This window comes from Poecilia reticulata, chromosome 5, assembly GCF_904066995.2.
Source record: "Poecilia reticulata chromosome 5, P_reticulata-male-v2, whole genome shotgun sequence".
Taxonomy (NCBI): Eukaryota; Metazoa; Chordata; class Actinopteri; order Cyprinodontiformes; family Poeciliidae; genus Poecilia; species Poecilia reticulata.
In genome coordinates, this window is record NC_088834.1 from 8,608,537 (window position 1) to 8,621,874 (window position 13,338).

Consider the following 13,338-nt stretch of genomic DNA (forward strand, 5'->3'; position numbering starts at 1 on the left):
TGACCTCTGAGACGGGACCTGCCTCAGAGTCAGGACCCACCTCAGAGTCAGGATCCATCACCGAGTCTGGACAGACCTCTGAGACGGGACAGACCTCTGAGACGGGAGTGACCTCTGAGACGGGACCGACCTCTGAGACGGGACCTGCCTCTGAGACGGGACCTGCCTCAGAGTCAGGACCCGTCCCCGAGTCAGGACCCGTCCCGGAGTCAGGACCCGCCCCCGAGTCAGGACCCGTCCCCGAGTCAGGACCCGTCCCGGAGTCAGGACCCGCCCCCGAGTCAGGACCTGTCCCAGAGTCAGGACCCGTCCCCGAGTCAGGACCCACCCCAGAGTCACAACCCGCCTCAGAGTCACGACCCGTCCCCGAGTCAGAACCCATCCCGAAGTCAGGACCCGCCCCAGAGTCAGGACCCGCCTCAGAGTCAGGACCCGCCACCGAGTCGGGACAGACCTCTGAGACGGGACCGACCTCTGAGACGGGACCTGCCTCTGAGACGGGACCTGCCTCTGAGACGGGACCCGTCACCGAGTCGGGACAGCCCTCTGAGATGGGACAGACCTCTGAGACGGGACCGACCTCTGAGATGGGACCTGCCTCAGAGTCGGGACCTGCCTCAGAGACGGGACCTCCCTCAGAGTCGGGACCTGTCTCAGAGTTATGACCTGTCTCAGAGACAGGACCTGCCTCGAGTCTGGACAGATGTCTGAGTCAGGACCTGTCTCCGACTCACGACAGACCTCTGAGTCCTCATGCCTAATTTCACCAACGTAGTGACACTTTGTCAGAAGTGTCAAAACTGTTCCTCAGCAGAACTTCGCAACTTACCAGAGCGCATGATTATGGCCTTAATGAGTGCTTACAAGTTTTCAATCTGAGAATCCTGGAAATCTTTAGTCATCCGTTGTTATAGTCAGAGCAAGATGGGTAGAGCGACCCGAAGAGTCAGAATTGGAGGCCGAGGGAACGATGGTCCACTGGGGGGCTAGAAGAGGTTCGAAGAAGAAGGAGAGAAGGTGGGGAGCTGACGTATCGTTAGAGAGGTGGGGGGTGGGGGAAGCAAAGGCTTGAACAAAGGAGAGACATTGAGGGGGGGCTAGTGTACCATGAGAGGTACACTAGCCCCCCCTCAATGTAGAGGTAGATGTGAGGGGTCAAAGAGGGTGGGGCCGGTCTAGCGTACCGCTGAGTGCTGGGGGGGCGCACGGACGGCAAATTGCAAGAAGGGGGAGGAGGTTTGGCTGCAGAAGGAGGGGGCGAAGGAAAGACATTGGAGGTGTTAGTATACCATTAGAAGTGTGAGGGGTTGAAGAGGGCGGGGCCGAGGGAACGGTGTCAGACTCGGGCGCTAGAGTATAATTACAAGGCGTTCGAAGAAGAAGGAGAGAAGGTGGGGGGCTGACGTATCGTTAGAGGGGTGGGGGTGGGGGAAGTGAAGAAGGAGGGAGCGATGGAGAGACATCGCTAGTGTACCATTAGAAGTGTGAGGGGTCGAAGAGGGCGGGGCCGGTCTAGCATACCGTTGAGTGCTGGGGGGGGCGGATGGACGGCGTATTGCAAGAAGGGGGAGGAGGTCTGGCTATAGAAGGAGGGGGCGAAGGAGAGACGTTAATCTGCGGACTGGGGGGCTAGAGTATAATTAGAAGGCGTTCGAAGAAGAAGGAGAGAAGGTGGGGGGCTGACGTATCGTTAGAGGGGTGGGGGTTGGGGGAAGCGAAGAAGGAGGGAGCGATGGAGAGACATTGAGGGGGGGCTAGTGTACCATTAGAAGTGTGAGGGGTTGAAGAGGGCGGAGCCAGTCTAGCGTACCGTTGAGTGCTGGGGGGGGCCGGATGGACACGTATTGCAAGAAGGGGGAGGAGGTCTGGCTGTAGAAGGAGGGGGGCGAAGGAGAGACGTTAATCTCCCAATCCCCATATAAATGCTATTTTATTTATATAATTAGGGCTATTGTAAACGAATATTTTAGTAATCGAGTAATCTATCGATTATTCTTACGATTAATCGAGTAATCGTATAAAAAAATTTAACAAAATAAAGTATTGGTAAATCTGGCATAACAGCAGTGTTACTATCGGATATCAATATCAGTCCAATTTTTCATTTTTGAGCTTCCCTAACAGTTACTTTTTTGTAGTTTAGAAGACTAACCTGTAATAATAACATCTCGCTTCTGAAATTATTTTCAGATTTTTAAAGAGGCAGGCTCACAAATACACTTATTAAAAATGTCTATGATCCAGCTTTTAGTTTATGTCTTCATCTTCAGTCAGCTGAATAGATGAACTCTCACGTTGCCCCATACCTGTCAAGCTTCGAGTTTGAGAATATGGGAAATGTTGGCTGAAGTGGTGGTGGTGGGCCATAATTTAACAGTGTGTAGTGTGCATATTATGGGGAAAAAACTGTTAAATTACAGAAAAATTCTGCTGGAAATTCTGTAAAAAAACTGAAAATGTATTGGTAGAAAATTACCAGGACACTTTTTACGGAAAAATTTGAAATACAATATTGTTAAATTACAATAAATTTCTGACGGAAATTCTGTAAAAAAAAAACTGAAAATATCCAGGCAGAGAGTTACCAGGACATTTTCTGTATTTTTTTTTTTTCAGAATTTCCATTAAAATATTTTCCATAATTTAACAGTTTTTTATGTCATATTTACCAATATTTTGTTAACCCAAAACTGAAATTCTCTGTCTTTTTACTCTGTCTTTTGTGATATATTCACAAACTTTTTTAAAAAAAACCTTGGACATTACCAAACCATTGAAGTCTGTATTATACCATATATTAATTATAGTGTAAAATATATTAAAGTTAATGTATTTAATATACTCTTAACATAATTTTGAAACAAAACTAAATTTTAAGTCCACAGGAAATATAGTTGTAGAACACAAAACACTTAGTTTGAAAGTAGCTCATGCAAAGTGCTGTAAAAATTAAACCATTCTACAATCAATTTGGAGACTTTATTTTGCAATTTAAGACCATAAATTGACATGTCATCTAGTCTTTATAACTAACCTTTACTGTTAAGTAATAAGAGCTAAACATATTCTTGAGCTTGCTAATGTTTATGTTCTGTACATCACAACTAATTTATTGCATTTTAATATACAAATTTTCAACGTATAAATTAAATGTAAAGCAGTCTTGACGCTAGTCTTTGAAGTCAAATAAACAATTTTGTTCTTACTATAAGATGGAACGTTAAAAAAAATTACTTTTGAACATGAATCATAGTTGCTTGTTTCTGTATTTATCATCAAAAATAATTTCCCAGAGAACAAAAAAGCCATGTGAATAGAAATTATTTTCACAGGTGTCTATGAAAAATGCAATGAATGGACATTCAACTTAAAACCGGTAGGCCTAACAGCAGCCAATCAGAGTGGAAAAATATTCTTGTTCTGTGTCATTTTCTAGTTGTTAAATATTCCACAAAATGAGCAGATAAAATATGTATAACATGCCAGTTTAAACTTTGAACTATTTGCAATATGACAGTGCTCTGCAACATTAAAACATGGATAGAACTGTAACTACATTAATCATAACTCTTCTCTTCAGTGTTTCTGTTGGTTTCTGGTGGAGCAGCTCTGTGCTGCCTTCAGGAGAATGGGACATCAGAGTATCATCCATAAAATTTCACCCACATGGCATTTATTGTACAAACCAAAGCTTTCAGTGGAAAAACAAAAGTTCCAGGTCCTTTTAATGCCATACAAATATGAGACAGAAACATGGATTATATCTTTATATAGACCTGCCTATTGATTTATAGATTAATAGTTTTACTGGACAGAAATTACAAAGAACAAATTTGGTTCTTATTCAAGTCCTAATGAGTCAAATTGAAAGTGTCAGAGAGTCACTGAACAGCCTCATGACATTAACACTGACATGAAAAATTATATCAAAGAAATGAATAGGCCTATATCAAATCTAATTAAAAACATATATAAGTGATCAGTTATTTACTATTATGGTCTGTAAGATATATTTATTCTCAGTACTAGATGTGGTCTCAACAAACCCATGGCACTTTAACAATATTATTTTACCTTTTATCTGGAAATAGTGTCTGTTTATTCTTGCCATACACTCCTCTGTATTAATTATTGCTCAAAAGGTCTTGCCATACCAGTTTATTCCTCTGAATTTACTTTAGTTTCTTAGTTTATTCTTGCATTTTGTTCTTCATTCATTTCCATTTAGTTTCCTTTGATTAGTATTATCCTCTCTCGGTTTATTCCTATGTCCACTTTAGTTTCTTTCCTGTTGCTAGATTTATTTTATTGTTTATTGACGCTCACCATCAGTAATATTCACTCACCTGCGCCGCCTAATCATCATATGGTTCACATCATGTGTTGATTTTTCACTGTTCAGCATCGGATTCTCTGTTTTTATGCCATGATTCACATCTAGTTCGTCGCTCCGTTTTATGTCCCGCTTCTCCTGTTTCAGAGTTTTGCACAAAGTGCGTGTCGTTTTTTTTTTTTCCTTAACCCCCTAAGGTGCAGGGCGTATCAATGGGGAAAAGACAGACTGATATAAACCTTTTAACAACGGAAACAATTTCGGTATTCTGATTATTGAAATTCAAAAGTGCTGTGGTACCGTTGTTCTATCACACCTGTTTCATTCCGGACCACTTACAACAGTGGTCCCCAACCTTTTTATTACCGCGGACCTTTCAAGACTTGGAAAATTTTGCTGCGACCCGGAGGGGTGGGGTGTGGGGTGGTGAGGCGGTGTTGGTGTTCCCGCTAAATCCTGAATATACCCAATTTGGGTTGTCTTGGAGTTTTTATCGCAACCTTTGGGGTTTTTCCTGTCTGGGAACGAGAATCCAACCTGCTGAATGTGACAGGTAGCCAATCAAAAAGCGCGGTGACGTAAGAACAGAGGGGAATCCCAAACAGCTGACATATCGCGCAACTATATCCGGTGGCTATCGGAGATATGTGGAAATGTTTATTATTAAATCTAAAGGTCATTATTATGTTTATTCAGTTAAAAATGTTAACTATGAAAAAACATATTCACCTACAAATCATAGTGCAGCAAATAGAGCAGCTGCTCCCGTCGTCTTTTATCCACCGCCTTTTCTTTTTGTTACATCTTTTATCTCATAAAATGATTCCACAAACTATCACTATTGCTTCTACATCATCATCCGTGTTTGGTTATTCTAAATTCCCGCTATGTTGGGGGTTTTACTGGATTATCCTCTAGAATCGGGATGTTCGTGACTGGAATCAGTTCGTGTTGCTCCTGCCTTGGACACACGAACTGATCGAACCTGTTGTACTTTTAACAGCTCTGTGGTCACAGAGGTTTGGAGAATCGGCCGATAATTCTTAAATCTTTCCGTCTAAACCAGACTTAAGACTCACAAGCTCTACTTATCTCCTCTTGACCTCAGCCCAAACGCTCTGACTCTGGTCGCTATGGTAACGTTTATATATCCCTTCAAAATAAGATACAGATGTGCCACAAAAACGAACATTTTACTTTCGTGAAAATTTTAACTCACGATAATGACTAACGGGAGCCCTGAGCTTAGTTAGCATCACGTCCACAGATCTTACCTTTCTTTAAAGCTTCCTTTGAAGTGGCGCTAAAAGTTGGATGAAGTCCCCAATGTTTGCGAAAGCGAAGCGCTACTGATTTTACATGTCGCCATATCTTATGATTTATGCAGCGCTATTATATAACTGACGATCAGACAGACATCTTCTCCTGCTCAGAGGAAACCACTGCGCATGTCTGGAGCTCCGTGTGCGTGTAAAGGTGGAGGCGATGGGTGACAACAGACACGTAAGTCACCGTATTGCTTGGATTTTATGGCGCCACCTTAAGTCCCTGAACTTCACATTTTAATGGAAAAAAGCACAACGCGACTTGGATGTTACGAGTAACGCGACAGTTTTGTAGAAATGTAGTGAAGTAGAAAGTACAGATACTTACTGTAAAATGTAGTGGAGTAAAAGTTGAAAGTATCCATTATCTACTTAAGTAAAGTACAGATCCACAAAAAATGTACTTAAGTACAGTAACGAAGTACTTGTAGTCCCACCACTGTATTTAGTCTATAATTGGTATTTGTTGCAAATTATAAGATGCCCAACTGACTCATGTATTTTGAACAAGCTGTATAAAAATACTGTGGAAGGATGTCCAAATATTCAATTTTGGTTTCAAATCAAAGCTGAAAAAAAGTAAAAATAAAAGAGTGGTTTCTGAAGACTGAAGTGTACAGAATTATGCTCACACCAATTTTTAGATTGCATACATTTTGCAGATGTATCTAATGTAGAATCTATGTTTAAGATCTGCCTGAGATACATTGATTGCTGTATTTTGACAAAGACTTCAATGCTATGTTGTGTTATGGTCTACTTATGGTCCAGGTCACTGAACTTAACCTGGGATGTTGCAGAAACTTGAGCAGACCTAGAATGTCCTGTCCATTTCTCCACAGCTGGTTGTGAGTGAAGAAGCGTACATGTTTATTTGTACAAAGAAGCAAGATTCATTCACATGTGGTTTGTCAGGACCAACCCCTTTTACCACCAGGTGTAAACTGATGCACATGAACTGTTCTCTTGTGATAGGATCTACATTAGATGCATGTCAACGCTTCTACGATCCTCAAATTTCCAAAACAGTACAAGCACAGAAGAAAAAAAAAACTGGTATGATACAAGAGAGTATTGTATAGTTTATTAGGCAATAACACTTTAACCGGACCTGGAGAAATTATATTTTCTAGGTAACAGGCCAAATCTGAACTTCTGTATGTGAATAACAAAATGCATCACTTGGTTTTAATGTGACTTTTATACACATAATGAACGGCATGGATCACTTGAGACCAATCATGGTGAATCGTCTGTGCAAATCTGCCATATGTTAGATCTGTGGAATAGTGGTGGTAAAAAAAAGAATAACGAAAACACAAAACAAAATAATACTAGGAATGGTTTATTCTTGTTTGAATTTCTCTATTGTTCAAATCAAGTACTCTGTTCTACAGGGTAATTGTAAATGTCTTGTAAAACCTTAGGTCATTTGTTATGCTTGAAATATTTGAGTTCTTCGAACTGATGTTTCATTTTAACATCCGCAGTTTATTCAGTTCATTCACTTTTATTTCACTTTGTAAACAAATGTTGCTAATCAGTGCTAGCTATATCACCCACTAAACTTGGATTGCGTGTTTCTGTGTTTATAAGTGTCAGAGTTTATAAGGTTGCAAAACAAAGGAAATCTCTCACCAGCTTTAAAACTACTGTTTCCTCATCCGTTACATGCTGACACATATGTGTGCAGTCCAAGCCTTTCTGTTTGTGTTATATCGATTACTGTAAACAGAGAACATGCTTGATTATCACTGTGGGTTTCTCCACTTACTGCATTGTCCAAATTCGCTTCATAATGAAAAATACAAAAAATATTGTGAATCCAAATAGTGGTGAGTCTCTCAGCAACAACAGAGGACACACTTCCATTATTTCTCCACAGACATGCTTAGATTTCAAATATTCTTGCTAATAGGTCAGCAGCAATCAGATATTGTTTCCACCTTTTGTGTGTGTGTGCGTGTGTGTGTGTTTTAGCATTTCTCACCTTGTAAGAACCATTTTCCCAACAAATTCTGACGTATCACGGTTGCTATTTTATCAACATAAGAAGAGTGAAGCAGAAATATGATTCATATGTTTCTGAATACCAACATTTATTACCTGTTCTTATCTCGCAGCTGCCTTATCTCAGTGGTCTGGAGTAAGAGCTCCTTTTCCAGTTTATTGGTGGACAGTGAATTCTCCAGAAGCTGGATCTCTATCCTAGATGTTTGATTCAGCACCTGGTGGAAGAACAGAATCATAATTCACCCAGGAATTGTGGACTGAAGTGATACCAAGAAAAATGAAAACTCCTTACCTTGGCTTCCACCACAGTGAGTTTGCGTGTCTGCTCTGCTGTCTGTGAGAGGAGGTTCGTTCCGATCTCCAACATTGTGGCTGTTTGGTTGTTAACAACATGCGACTGTATGTTAGCAGCATCTCGCCTTACACTCTTCTGTATGAAGTTCTCCAACTGCAGAAATACAAAAACAAGAAATGCTTAATAAACATGACCTTCTCTTTGGTGAGGTAAAAATAAGGAATGTCAAATACCAGTCAAAATTAAACTTTTTTAACATTTCACATTCTACCACAATTTTTGAAAATGCTTCCAAGCTTTTCCAAGCAACCAATATTTATGTAAGTTTATCCTACTTATAAAAGTTGATTGTTTAAAATGCAATAAATATCATGTGTGAAAGTTCCCATTAAGACAAACAGGAAAGGGGTTACAGGAACCCCAGCAGAAAAACGATTCCAACCACAACAACAAACTGAATTTATGAAGAAAAGAGAAAGGTGAGTCAACAAGCTGCTCAGTGATATACCTGGTATATTTTCACCTATAGCTGTTACTACTCTTTCTACTCTGGCTTCTTGTTGCAATATTTGCACCCATTTAGATATATGGAATAGAACAATATATATATATATATATATATATATATATATATATATATATATATATATATATATATATATATATATATATATATATATATATATTCTTTTTTTTTGCCTTTTTCTTTGACAATTTTAGAGTTCTTTGTATTGGACTTGTCAGAACAATCTATATCAATCTATATTTATAGCTATAAACCAGAAATATAATGCAAAAATACTATTAGATTGAGATTATATATTTATTTTCTTCCCAGAATGAATTTCTTAAAATCTGCCGGCAGTTAATTTTCACACATCAATTCCCCAAATCAAACATGCATAATAAAACATATCACAAGGACTGGTATATAAAGAAACAGGTCACAGAATCTCTGGGAATATCACCCAATGCCAGGCCTCTCTGCCATGCTTCGACCTTCAACTGCTCGCAAATAAACAGTCTGTCCATACAGGCATCTATTCATGCCTCTGGCTCCACATCCTCAGGATATCAGTGCCACTGAGAAGCACAGAGAGTTGATAAATATACTGCTGCACCAACAAACAGATTGGTCCCACTGGGAGAGCCAGTTAACCAACGAGGCAAAGTTCAGGTCTCAACGCCCTGACCACATTTTCTGGTGCAGATCGCTTTTCTTACAGGGATCCCATTGCAAAAAACTTCACAAGCAGTTTGTTTTTACCAAGATCTCAGCTGTGTGGATTTCAGATTGGAGGTGGGTGTTGTCTTTTGATTGTTCTTTTCATGGTTCAGAGTTGATTGTGTATTTTTTAATGATTATCGGGTTCTATCACAAATGTATTTAGATAACTTTGAGGCCAATGGTGGGAACAAACTGTTGTTTGGAGCTTAGATGAAATCTAGTCCTCCATTTTTGAAATAAATTCCTATTTTTATATTTCCCAAGAGAATGAGTGCTTACTCAGGCATAAAAGAACTTAGTCATGTCCCTGGGAGGCAAAATTTTGAACGATTTCCTCTTAGTCATTTTGGAGTATGCGGAAAAAAAATCATTTCAGAGCAATGCATCTTATACAGTTCAATTTAATATTAAATATAACAGTATAGTTCATTAATCTTTACAAAATATCAGCTATCTTTATATATGATAAATCTCCTGTTTCTACCTGCTTTGCAGAGGTCAGTAGATGTCTTTATACAACAATTTAGGAATATTTGGCCCAAATGAGAAATTATCAACTATCCTTTTTGAAGCAAATATGGAAATATTTTCTGTTGTCATTATCATGATTTTTTTATATAATTTTGGTTCCTTTATCTATTGTTTTTCATGTAAAGTAATTTATAACCTTTTGGGGACCTATACTAAAATTAAACCTTATTTGTCAATTACAATACATTTTCATCTACTTCCTTGCTTCTGTTTTTGTCCATTGCACACGATTTATATTATGATCCACCTGATTTATATAAAAATATAAAATGCAGGAAAAGAAGACTTATTTTAAAAATATATTTTATGTTGTTAATGCTGGGACTATCAAATAGTTTCTTCAACTTTAATAAATAGGATTTGGATTTTACTTTCATCAGAACTAAAGCCAATCGAAACACAGTGGCAGCAATCATAGATTGAGGTTAGCAGCATTCTCAGGAGGTTAATTCATCCATGCTGAATTAAATCTTACAGCACAAATATGCAGCTGTAGTAAGATTTTGTTGTACAGGTTTTTGAATGTCCAGATCTTAATCTCACAAAAGAAAATATATCTGAAAATATGGATAGTTTGAACACAGACTTGATTCTTTTATTTTTTCTGCCAAATTTGTCACCAAATAAACCACAACTTTGTATTCAATTTGCTAAAGTATGCTGAGTACTACAAGTTTAACATCCCTGAAAACACAGTCCATCAATTATGGGTGCATTCTTGAAACATAATGTTTGCCTTTAACCTAGCAGTAAAGCGCAAGGCTTTTGGTCCAAAGATAATAAATCCTTCAACAACATTACAGTCCAATTCTTTCAAATAGAGTTTTCGGTGCTGATGGACTTTTATCATGTTCATCTGTACTTCTGCATTTGGACGCACTGTGACCCAGTTTCACTCCCCAATTAAAGTTATTCATGTATTATTATGTTTAGTCTGTTTCAAGTCCAATTTACATTGAGCAAGCATCACTTAATCAGACAATCATTTTATAAGTGGGGAGATGCGTATCGCAGCGGTCAGAAAAACCAAGAGGCCACTTTGAGGAACGTTGTGTGGGTGAGTAAATTGGGCTGGAAAAAGATCTGATGTTGTGACGCAGCGAGAGGTTATTTAAATAATCAAAAAAGGAGAAAATAGCTTGAGTGAGCTGGCTCATTGCTCCCTCCTGTTCTGCTTCCTGAGTGAGATGCTGAAGAGATCAACTTTGATAATAGTCAAAAACCATGACCGTGCATCTGCACTTCTTGCCAGCGCAGCAAGAGAGGAAGAATTCAGGGCACAAACTGCATGACAGGTCTAAATATACAGCATATATGTATATTTTCAACACGAACTAATAATGTGTTGACTGCATCTAAGGGGATAATTGCTTTTTTAAAGAAAAAGATTAAAAAAATGTTATTCCTTTAATTACAGGATCTTAAGAGACAGGGTACTGACTTTTTAACTTAACCTTACCCACAACAGAAGCACTCACACGCAACACTTAAAACTTCTTCTCTCAATCACAAAAAATCTGCACAAAGAACACATCTAGCTTTAAAAGTGAAATTATAGACTGCACCAGTTCAGAGACACCAACAAGCTCTGTGAGTATGCGTACAAGCCCACATAGAGAAGGCGTAATGGAGAGATGCTAACTCAAACCACATGTTGGTTTTGCTGTGATCCGGCCCCTCTGTGTGACTTCTGAAGGGGTCGAAGGAAAAACGGAGGGGGGGAAGTTGCTCCGCCCCTAGTCCTCCCCTCTCACAACACCCTAACACACACACAAACAAACGATAACAAGACAGAGGCACTGGCAGAAAGCCCTGATAGCAATCTGGGGTAACAAGTGCAGTGTGTGTCACTGGACTGTGTCAGAATCTGAGCCATGGAGCTGGTATAAACTACACACAGAAAATTCTTAATTTTTCAGCTAAAAACAACACGATTACCAAAATGGAAGTGGAAAAAGAGGTCAGAAATAAAAAAAAAAAAGTGTTGCTGCAAGTCAAAAGATACTAAGTGTAAACAGATTGACACTTTTATATTTGTTGAACTTTATATTTAGAAATTTAATATAGCAATTTTACAGCTGTAGTAGAACGCAACAGTAATCCTGATACTTGTTCAGACAGTAACCATTGTGGAACTCAGTTTGGTCATTTTCAAATCCAAGACTGCAAACAGCACCAGCACCTGTTAGACTCTGAAAACATGTCCATGCTTGCTCCAATTCCATGAGGAGCATGAAATAACAGAAATATGCTTTATAAATCCAATGCAGCGTTAATAAAATAAGTTATTTTTGGGTTTATATTTTGTTTCGGTTGCCAGCTTTCTTGCAATGTGTTATGCATTATGCAAATAAAGCATAATGCATAACACATGACACATTTATGTTTAGAAGACAAATCTAATTCCAGTTTTATTTTTAAATATAAAATTTTTTTGCACAAATTTGGAGTTTTAAGCTCTCTTACCTACAGTCGTTCACTTTTCTATCACACAATGTCAAATAAGGTTATCTATTTCAGCATTATAAAAACCAAATATTTTGTCCTATTCTGTCCTAAATTACCAGCCAATCTGGTATTATTTGGCTTGAGAAACCAAAAAATCTAAAAAAAAAAAATTCCACACATGCATGGAGAGAAATTGCAAAATTCCACAGAGTGCAGCCTGTTCACCTGGAGCTTGAACTGCAGACTGCTTCATTGTCAAACGAACTAATCACAACTCTAAAGTACTGTCATGGTGTACTTATTGGCAGGAGATCCTTGATCACACAATAGATCTAACAGTATTTCTGCCATATGGACAGATACCCAGGACAGCAGCACCAGAAGAAAGAAGAACACGTTATTTGTTAGTTGTTGTTTTCTTACACTTTATACATGTGCAGTGCAGTGGGGGGTTGGCACCCCCTGTTTCCTGCATAGCAAACGGAATTTATGGTAGTTAATTTTCTGCATTTTCCCTGGTTATAAGACAGCAGAAAATTGATCACCAAGGGCTCCATTCAAACAACAACCATTAGTGACACCAGTTGTAAATGCTTCCATAAGAAAAGAGCAGCAGAGTAGATAACCATGGGAGCGAAATGACTGGAGCTTTGCAATTTCCCTTCTGTCCTCTGTATCAAAGGCTGAAAACCTGCATCTTAGGATTCACATAATCGTAAACTTAAACATCTTTCAATGTTTAAAAAACATCCGGAAGGATAATGAGCTGCTATTGTAAACCAAGGAGTATTTGTGCATTTTTGGATATTTGATTGTGTCTAGCCACAATAGTAAGTTCTAAACTGGAAGAGCCATAGGATTCTAAAGCCATTTGGCTATAAAATGGTGTAACTCTCTATTTTGACCATAATTAACAGATGTCAAAAATGGAGTGTGTCAGAAGGGAAAGGAGAGCAATCTTGTTTTGATTAAAGGTTAGTGCAGAATACACTGACAGGCCTTAGCTTTATTTCTGAAAGGTTTTGTACTTTTTATCCTTATGGGAAATATCTGTCTGCTTGTTGCCTGACCTTTACTCTCTCTGTCTCGTGTGTGACACTGTCTTCCTACCAGTTTGTGCAGGGGATTGCAAACTGGAACCATAGCATACATATTTGATTTAAAA

The 13,338-nt window shown here is 38.8% G+C and overlaps 1 protein-coding gene across 1 annotated transcript in view; it reads right to left on the bottom strand.

Moving 5' to 3' along the window:
- The window catches only part of angpt4 (angiopoietin 4), a 90,257-nt gene that overhangs the window by 13,288 nt on the left and 63,631 nt on the right, over nt 1-13,338 (bottom strand). The window contains exons 2-3 of the mRNA XM_081606964.1: nt 7,964-8,119; nt 7,765-7,886 (exon numbers count right to left, since the gene is read on the bottom strand). Of these exons, the coding sequence (XP_081463090.1) occupies nt 7,765-7,886; nt 7,964-8,119 (278 nt within the window). The remainder of the gene's footprint in view (nt 1-7,764; nt 7,887-7,963; nt 8,120-13,338) is intronic.